Source organism: Podarcis bocagei (assembly GCF_964188305.1).
Source record: "Podarcis bocagei genome assembly, chromosome: 12".
Lineage (NCBI taxonomy): Eukaryota > Metazoa > Chordata > Lepidosauria > Squamata > Lacertidae > Podarcis > Podarcis bocagei.
Window position 1 is genome coordinate 29,791,114 of NC_138137.1, and position 23,246 is coordinate 29,814,359.

Sequence of the window (23,246 nt, forward strand, 5' to 3'; positions counted from 1 at the left end):
TGTCGCAAAAAACATGGAAATGCTGCATATTATGGGGAGAGCATTGTGCAGCTTGAAACTGTTCACATTCAAAACTGCCTGCCTTAGCTGGTATTCTTCCTTCACTTCCCCCATGTCTGTTTTCCATGTGTACACAATGTTTAAAAAGTTAATTACCAAGATTATTTTCTTATTTAGAGGTATAACCCCATAAAATCCATAGCTCTCTTGCAGTGAGTGCTGCATCAATTCGGACAGGCAATATCTATAAAGTTTTGTCTCTCTCCTCCCTCCCTTTTCAAAGAAACGGATAAAATATCCTCTGAATCTACGGTTACAGTAAGTGGCACTGGCTAATGATTTGATTTGAGAATTGAGAATACAGTCTGGATTTACTCTCTATGCATTAACGCAGGTCAAATGGACACGGGCTGCATTTTAAATCAGTAATGGAAGGCTGAAGCTTTTCTTAAACCAATCACATCGGCCTTTCCAAGACTGACTGATCCCTAGAGGCTGAGCCTAGTAAGCAAAGCTTTTATATGAATGGACTCTGTGCAGCCTGGAGTTTCATTCATAAAATGGATGCTGAAGGGGGGAAAGGGGGAGGGAGGCGGCGGGAGGAGTGCACACACTGGAATGTCCATTTATAGAGAGCTGAAGGGTGTAGTGTTCCATCAGCTGCTTCCCTTGCCCATTGACTTAAAGTAATGATTAATGCTTGCTGGCCTCCTCTGCTTGTAACTTGACACCATTTATGGCCTTGGTGCGTTCCTAATGTATGGTGAATGAGAAGGCTACATAATCCAATCAGAAACATAAACAGGAACTGGTTGGTCTGAATTCCATTCAAATATGTCACTTCAGCCAGGCAGTGTTTGTAGAACTTAAATTTTATAGACTGAGAATGGGATGGAGGAGGAGCCATGCAGATGTGTGTTTTTTGCAGCCAAGGCTCACAAAAGAGAGAGGGGTCTTTTTCTCTGTGTGTTTTCTCTGTGTGTTTTTCTCTTCTTGTAAATAGCAACTTAACGTACACATAGTTTGAAAGTGACCCTATATGACTGAAATAAACATAGAGCGTAAAAATGGAGAGCCACCAGCTGGGACAGGATTGTACATTTTTTAAAAAAATATGACGTCCTTTTAATGTTTTGGTTCTGCTGTCAATAACAAGTAGCCTTTTGTTGAAGGAGGCTGCTGTTGCCTAATGTGTTTTCTGAAAACCGGATGTCGTGATGATGCCAGAGTAAATCAGCAGTTCGCTATAGAAAGCAATCTGGTGTATTTCAGGGAGGAAAACTGTGGGTTTTATTTTGCATGTGTTTTGGTTTCTTTTGGAATTGCTTTAGCCAAATTAGATTACAACTTGTAGGTTGTTTGCCAGATGAGAGGTAGGGATTACGTTCCCTCTCTGTGAAGCCTGGCCTTTGAATTTATTGGCATCTTGTCGTAATGCGATGTTTCTGTTACTCCAAATTAATTTTAATTTTTAACTTGATTTTTCAGAGACATCTTTTTTGCATCCTCCTTTAGGATAACCCTGATGTCCATACCCCGAGCATTGGGAATGTTACTGACAGTACTTGGGTGCATAAGTAGAATACTTTAAACTAAATATTACCTTTATCCAGCAATTCTTGGTAGAGAATAGACTGTTCTATTCACACACATTCAGCGCCAGATTACGAAATAGGCAGAACAGGAACTGACCTATGAGCCCAACACCTTTTAGAGGATCATAATAATATTGATGTGATCTTGAAAGAAAATTACAAAATGTATTAGGCAGTGCTTTTTTCTTTTTTAAAAAAAATGTTTATGGGTCCTCTCATTTTCCTACTCATATTAAAATACTGCCCCTCAATGAGACCAAACTTAGATTCACAAATTTTTTAGGGATATGCGCTCCCGTGTCCCCCCAGAAAAAAGCACTGGTATCAGGAGATATTTTGTGATGGGCCCCCTGAGATTTCAACCACCTAGGGGCCTCCACAGGGTTTAATCCAGCACTGCACACATCCCAGTATGCAATAAAGTGGTACCGCGGGTTACATACTTAATTTGTTCTGGAGGTCCGTTCTTAACCTGAAGCTGTTCTTAATCTGAAGCACCACTTTAGCTAATGGGGCCTCCTGCTGCTGCCGCGCTGCCAGAGCACGATTTCTGTTCTCATCCTGAAGCAAAGTTCTTAACCCCAGGTAATATTTCTGGGTTAGTGGAGTCTGTAACCTGAAGCGTATGTAACCTGAAGTGTCTGTAACCCGAGGTACCACTGTATGGGAATAATAATACTTGCCTAATTAACAAAGATTACTGAGTGAAGGTTACTATATGGAATGTTTTGAACCTTAAAAGAACTATGTGGATGTAAAAGAACTTCATAGTGGATCAGAGCTCTCCCTCCCTCTCTCTCTCTCTCTCTCTCTCTCTCTCTCTCTCTCACACACACACACACACACACACGCACACACACAAAATCAATCTCTACTATATATTTTGGAAAGTGGTTTATTTGTTTGTCTGTTCTATATGGGTTTGAACACCAATTGAGAGATCGCTCCCCTGCAAGAAGGGTTCAACTTGCCTGCTCTCTGCAATTCAGTTGGGAGAAGAGGCAAAGTAAGTGTGCTGACTCCTTCTCCCACCCCCTCTCTTGACGATATATAGTTTTTAAATCCTAATTGCGAACTGATCTAAAACTAACAAATTACACTGTCCGTTTAAAAACCTCCAGTATTTGCGGGTTTCTTAGATTTCATGGACAATGCTTTAATCTAGCAGCCTATAAAAGAAAGGTGTTCATTGTCTTCATTTGAATCCCAAATGAAAATTAAGATTGTCTTGTTTTTCTTTCCGCTTCCTTTCTAGAGTCATAGCTCAGTTATGTCATCCATTGTCTTTGATTCTTAAATCCTGGAAATGTTTCGCATGAGAACATAGGGAAATGCCTTATATCTTTGGCAGGGTGGCTTTGATTTAAATCAAATCAATTTAAATCACTAGTCAGTAAGACTTGATTTAAATCATTTTTTTAAACAGAAAGACTCATTCTTGCTGGTATCATCTTAATATTGACAACCAGAGGAAGGTTTCATTTTTGGAATAATAAATTTTCAGAGTTGTTTTTACAGCTATATTAAAAATTACTGATTTGGTTAGACTATTAGAAATACATAGACAGATAATTATGAAATTATTGTGAGGTTTAATAAGTTAACTGTTTATATTTTGACAACTTTTCTGCTGTACTTTATTGGAAGGAGAAAAATAATCATTTCCTTAATAACAATTTAAACAATTTATTTAACTAAAACAATAACATAGAATATGTATCCATGTTTGTTAACTGATGTGGTTAAATGATTTTTAAAAAATAAAATACTATAGACTTGAGTTTTATCACACATGAAAAACTTAAAACAAATCCTTATTTCCTGATGAATAGCTTTTGGACTATAATGTAACTTAAATAGAAAACTATCTTTAGAAAGATTTTTCCTCCAAAAGCATTTTATTTTAAAAATCTGATTTAATTTTATTTTAAAAATCTGAATTTTTTTATTTAAAAAAGCTTTTTTCTTTAATCCACCCTGATCTTTGGACCATGGAGCACATTATTACCTGCATTCACAGGCACTGTCTATCCAGGATTTTGGGCAGGCATCTTTTTCAGACTTTCTTGGTGGGGCGTTCTACCCAGGGCCATCTTAAGCATATGCAGCACTGGGATGCAAAGATCCACCGGGCGCCCCTAGATTGCCCAAAGTTGTTGACCTTTTTTAAGGAAATAGTTTACCTTTAGAACAGTTGTGGGACGCCGGAACACACCAGGGCGTACGAAGGTGGGTGCGGGGTCCATGCTGAGGGGGGGGGGACAAAATTTCGGGCGGCACAGTCACAGCACTGTACGCCCGCTGCCCCCCCCCCCCCGCTGCATGGTGGTTAACTGTTTTGGCTGCACGCAGCGCCCGGAGTGTCATGTAATGTTGTGGGTGCTGCGCGACGCATCCTGTTGCATGCGCCAAGCTGAGGGTTCCTTTACTGCTTTTCCGCTGTCAGCGCACACTCCCAGCGCCGCACAATGTGGGTTGTCAGCACAGAACAATGGGGGATGCAAGCGGGAGCGGAGGAAAGATCTCTGGAGGGGATCCGCGCGCTCCTATTCATCGGGCTTTGTCATCGTCCAGAGATGTTTCCTCCGTGCACCCCTAGCGCCAACAGTTAAGATGGCTCTGGTTCTACCTGGTGTTCAACCCACATGCAAAACAGGTGGTCCTGGAGAATAAGGAATATTTTCCCCATCCGAAAGCTAGGGTTTCCCCCCTAGTGCACTAGTGTCATCCTTCTGAAACTATATCTCATCGCTATTTATCACATCTGTGTCCCTATTAGACGAACATGTGTTGTGTAGCCGAAACCATCAATTACGTTGCGACTATAATAGAACAAGCTGGCGGGATTTGCAAGGGGAGCCATCAGTGCAAAAGGCAACGGTATCTGTGGAACAATTGCCAAACTAGCTTTCCAGTTAATAGATTTAACAACTTGGAGTCAATAAGCTGTATCCCTGATAAATACATCCTATGGATTTTCCTCCTGTTTTCAATATTCAAAGGCTATTGCCGATGCCAAGATATGGTCGCTGGTTTTAAATTGCATTGTACTGTACCAGTCAGGTAACGTAAAATTGAAGGTCTTTATCATAATTATGCAGGCTGTAAATAGAACAAGTCTGTGTTTTTAGGCAAATTTCTTGAGACGGGGAGAAAAATTGGCGCAAAATTTCCACATCCTTCTCGCCTTATGCTTGGGATTAACAGGAAATACATATTGCTGCCATCACGCCAGCCTTGTTTACCTCCCTAAAATAGTTATCTGGCCCCTGTAGGGAAAAAGGGTTGTGATCTTAAAAGGACCTCCCTGCTCCGATTCAGATGTGATTCTTGAATTACGAACATAAGATGAGCCCAATTCCAGCCCCTCTTCTCATGGTTGCCAACCAGATTCCTGTGGGAAGCCTACAAGCAGGACTTGGGTACAGTAGGGCTCTCCCTAACCTTCAAGTTGTGATTCCTAGCAGCTGGCATTCAAAAGCATTCTGCCTCCCATCTGTGGCTAGAAGCCATTGGTGCAATATTCTCCATGCAGTTGTCTAACGCTGTGCACATTCAAAGCACATATTTCCCCCTCAAAGGATTCTGGGTACTGTAGTTTACCCCCAACAGAATGAAAATTCCCAGCAACTGAATTAAAATTCCCAGTGTGGGTGGCCCTGTGGTCTACACCACTGAGCCTCTTGGGCTTGCTGATCAGAAGGTTGGTGGTTCAAATCCCTGTGACGGGGTGAGCTCCCGTTGCTCTGGCCCAGCTCCTGCCAACCTAGCACTTTGAAAGCGCACCAGTGCAAGTAGATAAATAGGTACCACTGTGGCAAGAAGGTAAATGGCATTTCCGTGCACTCTGGTTTCTGTCACTGTGTTCCGTCGTGCCAGAAGCAGTTTAGTCATGCTGGCCACACAACCTGGAAAGCTGTCTGTGGACAAACACCAGCTCCCTCAGCCTGAAAGTGAGATGAGCGCCACAACCCCAGAGTCGCCTTTGGACGTAACCATCCATGGACCCTATACCTTTACAAACCACAGTGGCCAGAGTTCTTTGAGAAGGGGGAACAGTGCTTTAAATGGTATATTGTGTTCACCGCTTTATCCTCTTTTAAATTATCTGAGTTCTAATCCAAATGCTGTGGTGATAGGAGACATTCTGCATCGTTTCTCTCTCTCTCTCTCTCTCTCTCTCTCTCTCTCTCTCTCTCTCTCAGACAATGCGAGTTGGTTCCATCGCCCTGTTTACTTGTTGCATCTTGCTGCTGCTTCAGTTTACTTCCTCCAACTTTGTGAGGAATACAGTTGTGAGTGATTTGTCACGTCTCCATTTATATTATGCTCTCCCTTTACGCAAGATTGCTTCTTACACTCCTGCAAGTTTATGGTCTGGAAGGGCTGCTATGGTTCAGCTCTGCTTAACATGAGCCATATATTTGACGCCGCTGTGTCAATTTCTGCATCTAACTTAACAATTTGTGGCTCAAGTAAAGCAATGGAGCACAATCGCTAAACTGAAAAGGTCGTAGGCATGGATGTTGTCTAGAGTTCTGCTGCCTGATAAGTCTCTTCCTCTGTTCATTTCAGCTTGTGACTGCAAAGATAGCCCCTATTAGTCTGGCAGGCACCCAGTGTGTGAAAATGCTCCAAACACCCAAACAAGAAGGAGAGGGCCAGAGTATCTTGCATTTAGGGGGGAATCCCACACAGTATCTTTCAGTGTATGCCGCTGAAAAGGTGGAATATAAATGCTATGAATAAATAAATAAATAAGCCCTGGCCAGGGATGGGAGGATTTAATTGTGCTGGCCAAACTGCGGTCAACTGGCACAGTTTTGCTCTGAGACAGAACACATTTTACCACACTGGTCTCAGAGCTCAAAATTACAAAAGAACGCAGGAAACTGCCTTACACAGATTCAGAATATTTGTCCATTCAGCTCAGTGCAGCAGATCTCTATGGTTTCAGGCTTAACATTCGAAGGCCTACCTGGAGGTGCCAAGGATTGAATCTGGGGCGTGCCACAAACAAGGCAGATGAAACAGTTGTTTCAGAGGCAAAAGTGGCCATAAAAGATGGCTTACATACAAACTATATACTGCTTTCCATAGGGAGATATCAGGGGTAGGCAGGGAAATGGGTTTAGAGACAGTGTGAGCTTAGGCACAGTGTCTCTGAGCTCACATCTTTCCCCCCAGTGCTTCAGGGCCAAAGTTGAACTATTGCTTTCAAAACAGTCACTGGTGGAAGGGATTTCCCCTGTGAATGTTGTTGGGCGGACGCATTTGTATTTCCTTCTTATGGACCAGCTGATTCTCTTAAGTCAGCTGACTTCTTTCCTCTTTATTTTCTAGGCAACAAACTTCCTTTAACACAACACTTTCCTCTTTAGACATCTCAGGTTACCAGATGACTAATACTTCATCTTCTCTTGTCTCGGGCAAGGGGTGTTAAAACTGCCAGGGCCATGAAGGAACAGAGGTTTTGATTGACCACATCCCCTCGTCAATGCCAATGTTCTCTGTTACCCACGTGGCAATGGGATAGGAGTGGCAACTCCCGGCATAGAAACCGGCCTCAGGATTTAGGCTCATTGAATAAAACGTGTCTTTCGGAAGTCTTGGGTTAAAAAATTATAATAGAAAAATACTGTTCTGTTCATAGATCACGCATATGGCTCAAAACTGCAACTTGCTTTGCAGTCTGAATACTACTACTGCAGATTCCTCCCCACCCCAGCATTTGTTGCTCAGATTCCTGCTCACTTCTTAAACTCATATGTAGGACTATAAGGCACTGGTGTTTACAATGTACAGTCTACCTAGGTCAGCATTACCAACACTGACCGGCCATAGCTCTGCAAGGTTTTGAACAGGAGCATTTCCTTGCACTACCTAGAGATGCTGGGGACTGAATCCAGGACCTCTGCACACAAACAAAGTGGATTGGCAGCCAGTGTGGTGTAGTGGTTAAGAGTGGTAGACTCGTAATCTGGGGAACCGGGTTCGCGTCCCGCTCCTCCACATGCAGCTGCTGGGTGACCTTGGGCTAGTCACACTTCTCTGAAGTCTCTCAACCCCACTCACCTCACAGAGTGTTTGTTGTGGGGGAGGAAGGGAAAGGAGAATGTTGGCCGCTTTGAGACTCCTTCGGGTAGTGATAAAGCGGGATATCAAATCCAAACTCTTCTTCTTCAAACTCTTCTTCCATAGTGGATTTTAATCTGGGTAGTAGGTCTTGTGCACAACAAATTATAGCAAAATATAGAAGGTGAACTGCTGAATTATGCTGCCGGGGGGTGGGTGGGGACATGTGCAATTTTTAAAAAAAAATCTAAAAAGTTAATGGCTCTGTTCTGCCCAACAGATTCATTCCATCTTCAAGCCAGTACCTAAACTTTGCTGCATGGCATCTTTCCTTTCCTCCTTTTTCTCTTTTAAAGGCCATCTTGGAAACAAGAAGTAAATATACAGTTTCTGTTCTTCATTTGCTGCTCTCTAATGTAACTCCAGTTAGGTAGTTAAACCTATTCCTGGGTCTTAGTCAAGCATTTAGCACAATTTAAAACTGCAATGTTAAATTTCATTGGTTGGCCTTTTTATTAGATAAAGTAGAAATGAAAGCAGAAGGCAATTTAATTGGCAGTAATTTTTCTGGGCAAGTCATTACTTTGATGAACTTCAGAGCAATGTTTATGGCTCCTAATTAACCATGTTAGTCATTTGATTGAATAATCACTTTGGAAATGTTTCTACAATTTGATTAGAGTTTGACCCATTCTGATAGTCATAAATTAACCAATAGCACTTTAGAATAATAAGACTTTAGGTACTTTGCAAGGAACAAAGTCTTCTCAGACGTATCCCTCCCCGCCCCCGTCCTCTGTGGATTGTTTAATCATATGCTTATGCTGTAGTTAACGTTGTTAAATACAAGTTGCCTCTTCACAATTGTTAGGTTTATCCCAGGCCTGGCGATCCTGTGACTCTTCATGTATTGCTGGACTACAGCTCCCATAATCCCTGACCATTGACTATCCAGGCAGGGCCTGATGGGAGTTGGAGTCCAGCTACATTTTGAGGCTGCAGGTTCCCAAACCCTGTCCTAACCAGACATACACAACATACAGTCTAATGCAGTGGTTTTCAACCAGTGTGCCATGGCACCCTAGGGTGCCTTGAATGAAGGTCAGAGGTGCCGCAGGCAACACTGGCCTCTTTCCCTCGTTCCTTCCCTCCCTCCTCTGAGGCCCCCTCACATCTCTGCCTCCCCAAGGCTTGCACAGCTGTTTGTTGCAGCAGCCCTGGCTCCCCTCTCCCTGAGTTTAGTGCTTCCCACTATAGGGAATTCCAGAGTCGCCTGGTGGAATTCAGGCAGAATGATTTTGGTTGAGTAAGCCATGGCTTGTCAGACTCTGAGCATTTTTTTGTGCCTTTGTTCCTCCTTTTCTAATGTCAACATGCAGTCCTGCTGCATCCCTACCAGGAAACTGGGGCTACATGCCACAATCGTAAATCAAGATCTGTTAGATAAAACTTTGACTCTCTTATCCTGCAAACATACACGCCTATCAAACTTACCTAGTTTATTATGTAGCTCATTTTGTACAGGTGTTTTTGCCTTTTTTCCCATCAAAGTCGCATATCTCTGAGAGAACTAGAGGTGATACTTAGCAAGTTCACCGCACACTTCTGCTAATGTTCTGGTGGACTTACCAGTGTGATTTCTCTGCAAGCGGTAACCTTGGTGTTGATGTGGGGCAAATGCAAAACATGAGGTTGCAATACAAGTAAGTCAGCCTAAACATTTACAGGAAGAATTTAGCCCAAGGCCCTCATTTTTGGTGGTAGCCTACTGTCAATCATTGCATCTGGTTCTGTCTTGAGTTTTGTGACTGCTTTTTAGATAGGGATTCTGAATCACTGGAGGTCCCAAGCGATAGACACACTTCATCGTAAAAAAGAGTAATGAAAATTTGTGGAATGAGACTATGGGTAGATGAACTTCCATTGTAATAAGCACTTACTTAGTGAATTCAGTGTAAAATCTCATTTTCTTCTCCTTCCAAGTCCTTGATACTCATCCCTAGTCAGTGAACAGTGAAATTCAGGATTGCGTTTTGGAAAAGACTTGCACACAACACTGGACAAATTATGTTTGGTCCTGTTGCAGGTTTTATGTGAGTGCTTCTCCAATGGCTGATTGAAGAACAGAATGCAATGGTGTACTGAACAATATTTTAGCTTTCAAATAGTTAAGGTTCAAATGCTGGCTACATGGGAATAAGCCTTGTTGAACTCCACAGGACTTTATTCAGGTCCTGAGTACAATGCAGGTGTAGTCAGAGTTAAGTCTCATTTCCCAGGTTTACTGCTGGCCTATGAGTGCAGAGAATTGCAGTGTAAGAGAACAAAAGGTTTTCATGTATGTGTAGATACTTACATTGTAGCAAGAGTGTGAGATTTAACAGAGATAATACAGTTTTAATCAGTTCATTTAATATTTCAACTGAAGAGTTAAATTCCTTTTTTAAAAAAACAACCAGCAATGTAAGTTCAGTACACACATGGTACATCGTGTCCCCATTTGTATGTAATGTTAAAATGTTGTTTATTTTAAATCATGGTTTAATTTGAACAAGCCATTGCAAACTACTCAGAAGCTCCCACTTCACTCCTCTGCTGCTCATTTATGTGCCATACCAGGAGGAAAACAAACCAGAAGCTGGCTTAATGTTAAATCTGAACCAGCACTCGTGGTTTGTTTCTCTCCAAACAAACCGTGAGCAGAAGCCAATGTTTGTTCTTGGCTTACCATGTGTGGTTTCTTTAGAGGAAACAAACCACGAGTACTGGTCCCCATGTTATGCTAAGTCAATCTCTGACTTGCTTCCCTCTTGCCCCATCCGCATAATCGATCACAGGACACGACACACACATCCCATTTGAATGGCAACTTGGGGGGGGGGCTCAAATATTTTATTAAGAGGGCTGAAGGGACCTCGGCCCCTAGGAGTTGGCTCCTAGGGTCAGTACCCAACAAGGCTTGAGCCTCCAAGAGTTCAGGTTTTAGGATCTGCAAAGTAGGGTTAATGGTTGAAGAGGAACAGACGTGGTTTGAGTGGCCAGGTGGCAAATAATGTGCAGTGGTACCTTGGTTCTCAAACTTAATCCATCCCAGAAGTCCGTTCCAAAACCAAAGTGTTCCAAAACCAAGGCACACTTTCCCATAGAAAGTAATACAAAACGGATTAATCGGTTCCAGACTTTAAAAAAACAACCCCTAAAACAGCAATTTAACATGAATTTTACTATCTAATGAGACCATTGATCCATAAAATGAAAGCAATAATCAATGTACTGTACTGAAAAAGAAATTAGACAGTATTGTAGATGATAAAAATGTAAATTAATATTTTTTCTGATGGTAGTCATTGTTTGGATGGGGGGCTTTTATCCCTTTCCGCAGTCACACAATCAATCAATCAATCAGTAGCTGAACTGGGTTCCACACAGTCACAAAAACAACTTAACCAAAAAAATCCTCAAAAACAAAAACGCAAAATAAATAGCAAAAACAAACTTAATCCATTCTGGAAGTCCATTTGACTTCCAAAATGTTCAAAAACCAAGGCGAAGCCTCTGATTGGTGCAGGTGCCCCAGAAACAATAGCCAACAACTGCACCGGACGTTCGGCTTCCAAAAAACTTTCAAAAACCGGAACACTTACTTCCGGGTTTTCGGCGTTTGGGAACCAAGGTACCACTGTAGTCCAAGATAAGGAAAAAAGCCAGATTCAGCAGGTTGTAACAAGCAGGGACTGGGCTCCAAAAGTGAAGTTAGCAGGGTCCTCTCTAATAGTTGAGCTGCTCCTATTGCACAGCCCAGTACTGAAGCTAGTGCTTTATCTGGCCATCTGGACAGCCTCTGCAGAGAGCTGAAACAATACTGCAATAGCTGACAGGATCAGAACCTCAGCAAATATGGTAGCATTCTGGAGGTTCAGAGCTAAGTCTGCCAGACTGGGCTGTTGTGGTACAGGAAGTTAAGGTGCCAGACTCTTGTCTACTGGAATGCTAGGTTTCAGCAGTTGCATGGCACCTTAATGTGGATGAATTGATCTCTTGTTACAGGTGGAAGTTCTGTGGGTGTATGCCTTCCCCTTCTTCTGTTTAGCCAGCACATGGCAGAACAAGGCTATCACCTAGGTGGAGCTGCATTAGTAAATTGCAGCCTGGGTACGGCAACTGTATTGATTTTGGTAGAACCTACTCCCACTTAAGCCTCTTTTTAGAATCAAGTGCTATTGCTGATCATTTCCCTTTTGTATATGCTGAATCATTAGAATATCATATGTTTATATGTTCTAGGTATACAGGTTCAACTTGGTTAGCATGGAAACTGACCATGTGTCACCTGTAGCCTTTTTCACTAGGCATGTCAGAAGTTTTATTGAAACTTGACTCTGAGGCTGATTGTGACGATCAGTTTGCTAATGAATTTGAGCACTGTTCTTTGTGGAAATATCTAATCTTTCAAAACTCATCATTTTGCTGTACGTTTCTGTTCCATCTAGCCACAGTCCTTCAAAAGCATGCTATGTCAGTTGTTCAATAAGGAGGATTCTGGACTTTATTTGGACTTTATTAGTTTTTCTTTTTTCCCTGCTAATTGTAATGAGCTTCACCAAAAGCTCCAGTGACGATTTAAATACAGTGGTACCTCGGGTTAAGTACTTAATTCGTTCCGAAGGTCTGTTCTTAACCTGAAACGGTTCTTAAGCTGAAGCACCACTTTAGCTAATGTGGCCTCCCTCTGCTACTGTGCTGCCACCACACGATTTCTGTTCTCATCCTGAAGCAAAGTTCTTAACCCGAGGTACTATTACTGGGTTAGTGGAGTCTGTAACCTGAAGCATATGTAACCTGAAGCATATGTAACCTGAGGTACCACTATACTTTGTTTAATGATCTATGTTGGGTATGATTTATATTAATCACATTATAGTTTTCCTTTCCTTTCCTTTATTTTGCCTTACACATGTTATTCTAAACTCCTAAATGTTGACAGGTTGCCATTCCCTGTAGCTTCATGTGTGCTCTTTTTCTCTATACAGCTTCCCTTATTTCTTGACTTGTGTCATTCCAAACAATAATTTAACTAACTTTTGTGATACCAAATTGTGGCAGTCCTCTTCACGCAAGCAGCATTCCACTAGTGGGAGCTTCATTCTTAGTGAAAATCCAATGGGCGCCTTGCATTTGCTCCAGATCTCTTACCACAACAGCTGTTATTATTATATATTGTTATTCTCAGTAACAATTAAGGTTATGCATTGCTGCTTACGGAATGTCACTCTCAGACTGTACATTGAAATCTCACCCATTGCCTTCTCTTTCCAGAAGTGCCTAGCTGCCATTCCATTTACATGAGGCAAGAAGGCTTCCTGGCACACCAAAACAGAACAGAAGGTATGTAAGTGTGTGTTTGTGTAGTTCTGTTTTCTCCAGAAGCAAAATTTAGGTATCCACATAATAAAAAAGAGGAACATGATGGCTTTGAAACCCTATTCTCATAAAGGTTATAAATAAGGCTGATTATAATCATGCATTTATTTATTTATTCCTTTTGCAGAATAGGCACCTGAAAGCTCTAGGAGAAATTCTGGAGCTTGCATGTCTTTTCTAACATAGGAAAAATATGTTTAAATTTCAGCACACTTTCCTTTATCTTCAGCCATGTTGTGATTACCCAAAGGCACACATCTGAACTGGCAATTTAAGCCCATCCCTTAAGTTATAGCCTCGAGACAGCAAAAGACTAGTGCCTCTTTGAAGCTATAAACCCATCAGCAAGGGGTACTGATTTTTATTTTTATTTTGAAGTGAGAACACGTGAAGACTAGGCTTTCCTTGACCACTTCTCTCTGCGTGGAGAAGCACTGTACAGTGGTGTCCCGCAAGAGGAATGCCTCGCAAGACAAAAAACCCACTAGACGAAAGGGTTTTCCGTTTTTCGATGCGCTTCGCAAGACGAATTTCCCTATGGGCTTGCTTCACAAGATGAAAACGTCTTGCGCTTTTTTTTTTAAGCCGCTTGAAGAGGCGCAGTTGCGACGGACCGTGCTTCGCAAGACGAAAAACATCGCAAGACGAAAAGACTCGCGGAACGAACTCTTTTCGTCTTGCGAGGCACCACTGTACATTTACATTTTTCCTCTCTCGATTTTCCTCCAAGGAACTCAAGGTGGTCTCTTCCATTCCTCATTTTATCCTCATGTGAGGGAGGTTAGGCTGAGAGACTAGCCCAATGAGTTTTGCAGCCAAGCGGTGCTGTGGGTTAAACCACAGAGCCTAGGACTTGCCGATCAGAAGGTCAGCGGTTCGAATCCCTGCGACGGGGTGAGCGCCCGTGGCTCGGTCCCTGCTCCTGCCAACCTAGCAGTTTGAAAGCACGTCAAAGTGCAAGTAGATAAATAGGTACCGCTCCGGTGGGAAGGTAAATGGCGTTTCCGTGCGCTGCTCTGGTTCGCCAGAAGCGGCTTAGTCATGCTGGCCACATGACCTGGAAGGTGTACGCCGGCTCCCTCGGCCAATAAAGCGAGATGAGCACCGCAACCCCAGAGTCAGCCACGACTGGACCTAATGGGCAGGGGTCCCTTTACCTTTAGGCATGAACCTTGGGTCTCCCAAGTCCTGAATACACCACACTGGCTTTCCAGTATTCATAGTCTGTTTGGGGGGAAATAAGCTAATGTCTTGCGATTTTTCTCGCTTTCCCTCCCCTTTTTCTAAGCCGCTAAGAGCCTTTTAGCCACTAAACCGCTAAGCCTTTAATAGCTGCTAAACCGCTAATAGCGCTAATCCGCGAAGCCGCTAATAGGGTTGCTTCGCAAGACGAAAAAACCGCTAGACGAAGAGACTCGCGGAACGGATTATTTTCGTCTTGCGAGGCACCATTGTACACTGTGTAGAGTACATGCAAATTCTCACCCATGGTGATTTCCTCAAGGATCAACCTTCTTGGCAAAGCAGACATGTGACCGTGGGTTTTCTGGTTTTCAAGACCATGAACAGCTATACTGTGTCTCTCCTCCCACACACACTCTCTTGTATGCTTCTTCGTCTGTGCCTCTTCTGGTAACTTCTCATGGCAAAGTCATATGAGGTGGTGACAGTACCGGACAGAGTGATGGGGCCCTGCTGCTCTCCTGGACCTCCTGCAACTGTGATTTTGCTACATACCAGGATGGGTCAGCGGGGTCTTGTGCTCCTGCCAGCACATTTGCATAGCTGCCACCTTGCCTCTGCTGCTGTTCCTCCTGGTATGCAACAGCAACACAACTAGAGAGTGGTGTGGCGAGCAGCTACGCTTGTGGGCAATTGCTTGGAAAATTCAGTTGATGCATGAAGCTTCCCATTTCTGCCTTTTTGACTGGGAAAAAACACTGCTTTAAGAATATGCAGCAGTGGGGATTCTCTAATGGTGGAGGCTGGCATTTTGCGCAGGACTTTCCATTACTAGTGCATTCTCTTGTTTGGGACAACAACAAAAAAGATTAACACAACATACACATGCACCTTTACTGTTTAGTTTTAATGGGGATGCCTGCTTTAAATTGGTAACCCTTTCCCCCCCATTCTGCTTGGTAAATACGTTTCTCTTTCTCCTAAAAAATTCCAGGTTGTATGTATGAAAAGGGGCCGAGACAGTTTTACGATGACACCTGTGTTGTTCCAGAGAAATTTGACGGTATGTTAGATGCCTGTGTGTTTGTGTTTCTTCGCGCGGAGAGCTGGAACCGTAAACGAGTCGTTTCTTTTTCCTTGATAGATAGTAAAAATGAAATGAAATGAAAGGTTAGCAGCATTCTGACTCCAGGCCATTTAATAGACCATTTGTCGCATGTCCAACCAAAGACTGACCTTTCCCTCCAGAAACCAAAGACTGCTTTTCAATAAGATGTCATTCTATTTTTGCTAGCAAGAGATTCTGTACGCAGAGACAAGATAAAGCACTGTCGTTCTGGCTGTTCTGAGAAGTAATAGGAGGATTTCCATTGCACTGATGATCACATACAGCTTGTTATTAGAGATTTATTGAAAGCTGATCCTTTAATTAACGAAGCAGAACAGAAAGCAGCTACTCTGGATTTACTGATGACTAATGCAAACTCTTGTCTTTTTTTATCCATGAAGAGATGAATTATGGAACACAAGTGCCACCAAGCTATTCAGGGGTTTCTGTGTGTTTAAAGAGAAAGCTGTGCTTTGTTGAACGTTGCATTAGTTTGCTTAATGAAGCTGATGCCTAAAGAGCAGAATGTATAATATCCGTTTATTTTTCTGAAAACGTTCTTGGGGATGGCTAACTAGTATCAAATGGCTTATGAAACAAAACATAGCCTCCTCATTATTAGCTGTAAATCCAGTGTGTATTCTGTGGGGAGAAGCGCTAATGAGGTTAATGTTGCTTTTGTAGCCAAAGGAATTTGGACCGGTGTTCCTTCTCACAGTAATTGTGCCTCTCTCCAGCTTTTGGGGGAGTTTGGTTTGCAAAACAAACAGCTAATTGATTTAGTTGCAGGTATGGTGTCATTTGCATACTGGTACAGAGCTAAAAATAATATAGGCAGTGTTAGTTATTGCTGCCAAGCAATAGTGAAGACAGGCATAAAATGAAAACGGGGCTTGCAGCTGGAAAGACGTGTGTGGATGCCATTTCGGAACTGAGCTCAGCTGTCAGGCTCGCTCCCACCTGCCAGTCTACTGCTACCATCTTCAGCTGAGGACAGTGAAAAAAGCACTCTGCAGCCAGGTTCCTGAGATGCAAAAAGGTCATTCCACTCCCTCCGTCTCCTCCCTCTCTCCTTCCCTCCTACCCTTCCTTCCTTTCCTTTGCGCAGGGGTCGCCTTTCACCCTTCCACCCGTTCTGCTCGGGAGTGAATTTCCACCAAGCTCTGAAGGAAAGGGAGGAAGTGATGCAACATTCCCTCATCCTAGCCACCCAGCTGCAGGGTGCTCAGTTAATATTTCCCTACTAGAACAGGTGGAAGAGGTGGTTAGCAGGAGGAGGCAAGACCAATGGCTGAATTCATGTGTTATTTATTTCACTGGTATGCACCACCTGTCTTTCACATATGAGCCTGGCCTTATGGTATTTTTTTTTGTTTTTAAAATTTATATACCGCCCTTCACCTGAAAATCACAGGGTGGTTTGCAGCACGAAAATACAAAATGAAAACGCAAGGGTGTCTTCTTTTTCTGCTATTATAATTATTGTTTTTATAATTATAATTATTAAGAGCTTGACATAAGCTCTTCTGTGCCAGGGGGGCAAACTGTGCCTTCCTCTGTGGGCTGGAGATTATTCCACATCTTCATGGTGCCCAGAGTTGGAAAATTTACTTATTTTATTTTCATACAGTTTTGTTACCTATTAGTGGCAGGATTTGAATTCCCAGAGTTCAACATGTACCACCCTTTTTTTGATACTGAACTGCTATATCTAAAAGACCGTATTCCCTCATAAGAACCTGCTCGGGTTTTTCTCCCTTGTATGCTCACAGTTCAAACAAGAAAATATAGAATATCTATATATCTCTATATCTATCTATCTATCTGTCTATCCATCTATCTATCTAAATTTATTATTGCTCTGTCTTTTCCTTGACAACGGCTCAAAGTGGCTTGCAAATGAAATAAGAACAGCTAAAAACATAGGGTGGGGGGGGGACAGGGACCTGTTAGCATTTGTCTTTGATTTACTAATGTTAATGAATAGATTTTACTCACAGCTTGGAAGGGTTCCGACATGAAACGTTAGTTGGGATGGGGCATGCCTGCTTCTGAATCATATTCTGGATTCTCTTCACCCAGTGGAGGTGGCACTTCTCTGCACAATTTAAAAATTAGTTTTCTATCCATTTTAGAACTGATTTTGCTAACATAAGGCTGACACATCTATACGCAGATGACTTTTCTGAAAGTCAGCTTGGTACTCTGGGAATTCAACATATGCTAACTATGGTGTTTTTTTTAGCAGCTCATATTGCCTGGTTTTTTGTGTGTTTTTTTTTCTGGAGTGCCAGACCCTGGAGTCCTAGTTTTTTTGTTTTCTTTTGGCTTCTACAGCAAATTTTCCATTTAACAATGAGGACATGTCTGGCTCTTGCATATATGGTTAAATATCACCAGATAATCATGTAAAGTAAGGGTAGGGAACTGAATTCAACTAGCAGTCTGGGTCCTTCTTTCCTCTCCCTGCACCGTGAACTGAGGGAAAAGTTTGACAGTTGCGCTGGGCTGCCCATCAGCCAATCACAATAGTCTTGGGTGACCCATTTTTGCATAGTGCCGTTCACAGGTTCATGAGCCACAGATATGCTGCTTGGTGCCTGCAAGCCCCCTTTTGGCCCAAACACATATTTACCTGCCCCATAAAGGTGGAAGGCAGGTGGACATGGCTTGGTCAAAACAGCAACAGAGGCCTATCTGGGTTACAAGCTGTTTTAAAATAATGTAAGTTCGCAAGACAGAAGAATTAATTTAGCTTTCAGAAATATTCATTCACTCCACCTGTACTCTATTCTGCATGTGCAGGAGCTATATATCTGTGTCCCTCTCAAAATATATCACAACACTTTGTGGAATGCGTAGGTGTAAAGGCATCAGTCATAAAGTATAGTTTACCATCAACCCTTTGTGCTACCCAAAGGGTGGGTCAAAGAACAGCAGACAGTAGCAAAGGATTGGCTTAATAACATTTGGAACATTGAATTCTACTCCTCTATTTAAGAATCAGGTTTTCAGTCATTTTTAATCTGTTTATAGATTCCTCAGATGTAAACAGCAGTAAGGATCTAATTGAAAGAACGGCACTTAAATAGCAATATTTCTATTTGGTTCAAAACGATAGGGGTGCTAGCATGTTTGTAAGCGTATTGTTGTGAATAGCCTTCTTTTGCCTATACTGGATTACTGTAAAGTTGTTATGTACCATAGCACAGGGCTTCAGGATGCTTTTTATATAGATTCTGTACTTTGCATCAAAGTGGGAAATAATGCATTTTCGCTCAAAGATCAGGCATTGCAGTCATCATTAGTGGGGGGGGGGAATTGTAATCTTACTTCTGAGCTTTTCAGCTGACAATTCTGTGAGCTTCTCAGTGAGATTATATTAAAAACTGTCTTCTGTTGAGCATTTGAGTTTTGTTGGCTTTTTTCCCCGCTGGGGACAACTTATGATAAATTTTCAGATTGCTCTTGTTTTGCCTTTGCAATTGATATAGTGTTTTTCAGAAGAATTGCTAATGCACAGCTAAACCATGCTAAATATGAACCCATTTTGCATGCAAGTCCAATATGCCAAAGAGGAACTTGTCTATCCGCAGGATTTGCATACCCATACCCATACGTACATAAAGCTCACGCTGTTTAAGTCCTAGTCAAATACTCTGTCAAATTTTTCTTAGAAGAATTTGCATGCTAAAGGCACTTCAGTCATAGGGTTTTGCAGATATATAAATCATACATTGCGTTTCCAAATGAGGGATTGTGCAAAGTACTGTATACAAATGGAGTCCCTCAAATACTCAAGTTGTTATAAAAGCGGGTCATGGTCTTTCAAAGCTAAGTCTTGCATGATGTTTGCAAGTTGGTTTTGCATGGATCGGGAATGGGACAAACAAGTGAGAAAGCAATTAATTTTGCTGCATTTGGAAGTCTCGTATTTGGCTAAGTTGATAGTGATTTATTAATTGCTTTGTGTACCCTGTACCCATATCTTGTGTGCTGGACCAGTGCCAGAAGGATACTCAGTAGTGTAGGCTAGAGGAACATGGATTCCTTTCCTGCAGGTGTTGGCTTGTGTTGATACTTGATGTGACAAACTGAGTCTCATTAAGCTGTTTCGTTTTGTGTAGGTGATATCAAGCAGGAGCCAGGAATGTACCGCGAGGGGCCCACATACCAGCGACGGGGCTCCCTTCAGCTGTGGCAGTTTTTGGTCGCCCTCCTTGATGATCCGTCGAACTCACACTTCATTGCTTGGACTGGCCGAGGGATGGAATTCAAGCTGATCGAACCGGAAGAGGTGAGCAGCGTCTCTCTTGGAATGTGTGTGAAGGTTTTGGCTGAAAAGCATTGATGACTTGTTCTGTCAAAGTATACTTTTTTCTTCCATAATGGTTTCTGCAAAATGGAAGCTAGTACATTTATGCCGCAGTGGACTTCGAAGATAGGTTTCCATGCGACACTCAAACACTGGAAGGGAGAGCTGGAAAAAGGGCAGCCAAAATGATGAAGGGGCTGGAGCAATTCCCCCTATGAAGAAAGGTTACAGCACCTCTTTACCTGGGCCCTTGACACCTGAGATATGTGTTTTCAGGACCCAACCTGTTCTTTTGAATGTAACATTTTAACTGTTTTAATTCTGAATTTTACATTGTTGTACCGCATTGTTGTACCTGCGGTAATAAATTGGGGCAGGTAATAAATTGGTGGTGATGGGGCTTTTTAGTTTAGAAAAAAGGTGACAGGCATAATTTATTATGCACAGTGAGGAGAAAATTTGTCTCCGTGAGATTCAAGACCAACTCTGGAACTCACTGCCATAAGACATCACAATGGCCACCAACTCGGATAACTTTAAATTTATTCTGGTTTCAAAAGCAGCATGCCCCTGATGACCATTTTCTGAGGGCCATGAGTGGGAGATGGCTTTAGTCCTCCTGCTTTCTTGCAAGCTCCCCATAAGCCTTATCTGGTTGGCCACTGGAAACAGGACGCTGGACTAGATGGGCCTTTGGTTTGATTCAACAGGGCTCTTCATATATTCCTACATTCTTACAATCTGATTTGTTGACAAATGCTTCCCTGCCATTAGAGCAGAGCCTCACATTCTGGTGGGGCCTTGTCCTTGGGAGCATGCATGCCTGGCCCCACCCAGATTAGTGAATTGGAATATGCCATCTATCTTGAGACGCATTTTCCTTCCCCCTCGCCAGAAAGGCGTACCAGACCGATCATGTGAAGATCAAATATGTCATTGTGCGTATTTGTAGGCTCAGCTACATTGCTGGATCTGGCCAAAGGCCCACCTAGTCCAGAGTTAAATAATCAAATTTATTATTTGTACCCCACCCATCTGGCTCTCCATTTGTGAATCTCAGCAGCTGGTATACAGAAGTACACTGCCTCCAACACTGGATAAAGATTTCGAAAATCTAAACTGAAGTTAGAGAGATTCATATTATATATAGAAAGAGCAAGCTGGTCTTTATGGAATGAAAATGTCCCCATTCACACAGAAGAGGCAAAGTATCAAGGTTTGCCAAAACTCTCTGTGTGTGTGTGTGTGTGTGTGTGTGTGTGTGTGTGTGTGTGTGTGTGTGTGTAGTATGTAACTAGAGGGGGGAAAGGCCTCTGTGAGGTATGGCATCTGGACTGACTACTGGAAGGCAGGAAAATGGAATGGAGTATCCTGGAATAAGGCAGAGCTGGAACCTTGTTGCCAGTTCCACTTGTGTTCTGGAATAAATTGCATACTTGAACCCTGAGACTTCTGTATTATAAAACCTTTGGTTTGTATTTTTGACCTCTAGGTTGCCTTTTCTTTTGTAGAATGCAGCTGCAGGTAAGGCCTGCTTGTTAAATACATTTTAACAAATCGGTGCTAATCTCTTTCTGTGACAGGTGGCACGTCGCTGGGGGATTCAGAAAAACAGGCCAGCCATGAACTACGATAAACTTAGCCGTTCTCTTCGTTATTATTATGAGAAGGGAATCATGCAAAAGGTGAGCGGTTAATGTGGTGTTAAATATTTCATTGGAATGTTGCATCTATAAACTGGGTTTATAAGGGCAAAGCTGTTGTAAATTGCCTTGTTCTGAAATGGTTTGTTACCAATATTAGGGAAGTGCTGCAAACCTTTTAAGATTTTTATCTGCTTATGAAATGGAGGTTTTTCTTTCTCTTAATGCAGAATCCATGGGCCCACATTTAGAATTTCACCACCACACTGGTGAAAATCCAAAAATTGCATATTCTGTATTGGATTTCAAATCTACCCGTTTGTATCTTCTTAAACACCCTGACAGATTACCCACATTATTTATTTATAGTATTCCTTTATTATTAATATTTTCATCCTATCCTTCCTTCAAGGAGCTCAGGGTTACATGTTGCCCCTTACCCAACAAAGATCCTGTTTTATCCTCATAACAACCTTGTGGGGTAGGCTAGGCATAGGGAAACAAGAAGCAGGATAAGAAAAAGCTACCTTTGTTCAACACATTTATTTGCATTTCTTAATTTAAAAACATTTGAACTCCTTTTCTTAAAACCAGTCCCAGCTCAAAACCCATTTAACAATAATCAGTATAGAGAACAAGACTTTGCCTACATGTTAACATTATTATTATTATTATTATTATTATTATTATTATTATTATTATTATTATTATTTCCATTCCTATGATGCTTTATATTTTAAAGGAAAAAAATCTCAAAGCAGTTTACAATAAAACATTCCAAAATAAAACACTGCAGAAAGAAAATCAAATATAAAATTTACATTTGAAGCAACATAATTAACAGGAAACTAAAATATCTTAAAGATTTCAAAACAAGACATTACAAAGGAGGGTCAAGTACATAATACACATGTAACGCAGGAAAGTGAACAACAAAAAATACCTTAAGCTTGTCAAAATAAAACATTACTAAAGGAGGTCAGTTATAGAATGCACATTTAAAACAGCATAATTAGCAGGAGAAAACATTGTATTTCTGCAGCTGTTGCTGACAGTGCTGGTTTGTGGCGGGTGGTGGCTATGAAAGCTCAGGCTCAATTATCTGGGCCTTCACTAAGAGACCTGCCGGTGGGAGTGCGGGGGGTGCGGGACACCCTGGGTGTCACCACTGAGGGGGGTGACAAAATGCTGGGCGGCACTCACCGCGGGGCCTGCAGCGCGCCCAAGCCACGTGTCTCTGCTGCCCAAATGGTCCGCCCGCTGCCTCCCCCCTCCCTAGCTGTAGGACAGCTGAGTGGGAGGAGGCAGGCAAACTCCGGAGGCCCCACGGTGTACCCCGCCCCTGTGGGGCCCAGGCACCCAAGCAGCTTCCTCTGCCCCTGGAGACCTGGTGCTTGGCAGAGAAGCAGGGGACTCTGTGACTCTGAGGTGCTGCCCCTGGCAACTCTTCATTTCTGTATACCTGATGGAAAAGCAGAGTGAGGCCAGTTCACCTGGAGCAGTGTCCACGCCTCCTTTCCAATCGATCCACACACCTTCATGAACGGTACTTGTATGCAAGACAGAAAGTTAGCTGCTGCACTCCTTGGGCAGAGGACACCTTCCCCTCCCACAAGGCTATGGTTTGGATTGTTCAAGCGGCATTGCGTATAAAATATCCCAGGCATCTCCAGAAAGATTCCTGGCTGTGTTTCACCCCTGAATTTGGTCTCCACCGTCCTTATACCAGATCAGCACGTTTCGGTCTACGGTCAACAGCTCTTCCGGGTTTCAACCAGGAATCTTTCTGGAGATGCAAGAGCACACAAGGAGGGATCAGGGCTGTTGAATGGTGTGGTCTGGGAAGGAGTGTGGTCTGGGAAGAGTCCCAAGAGAGGCCTAGACCTGTGGTTACTTATTCCAGTTTG

General features: G+C 42.5%; 1 protein-coding gene across 6 annotated transcripts in view; it reads left to right on the forward strand.

The window, feature by feature from the left end:
• ETV1 (ETS variant transcription factor 1) overlaps positions 1-23,246 on the forward strand; it is a 96,304-nt gene that overhangs the window by 69,307 nt on the left and 3,751 nt on the right. For all 6 annotated transcript variants that reach the window (XM_081164742.1, XM_081164743.1, XM_081164746.1 and 3 more), the window contains 4 exons: positions 12,987-13,055; positions 15,268-15,336; positions 19,509-19,678; positions 21,280-21,381. In XM_081164742.1, the coding sequence (XP_081020868.1) occupies positions 12,987-13,055; positions 15,268-15,336; positions 19,509-19,678; positions 21,280-21,381 (410 nt within the window). The remainder of the gene's footprint in view (positions 1-12,986; positions 13,056-15,267; positions 15,337-19,508; positions 19,679-21,279; positions 21,382-23,246) is intronic.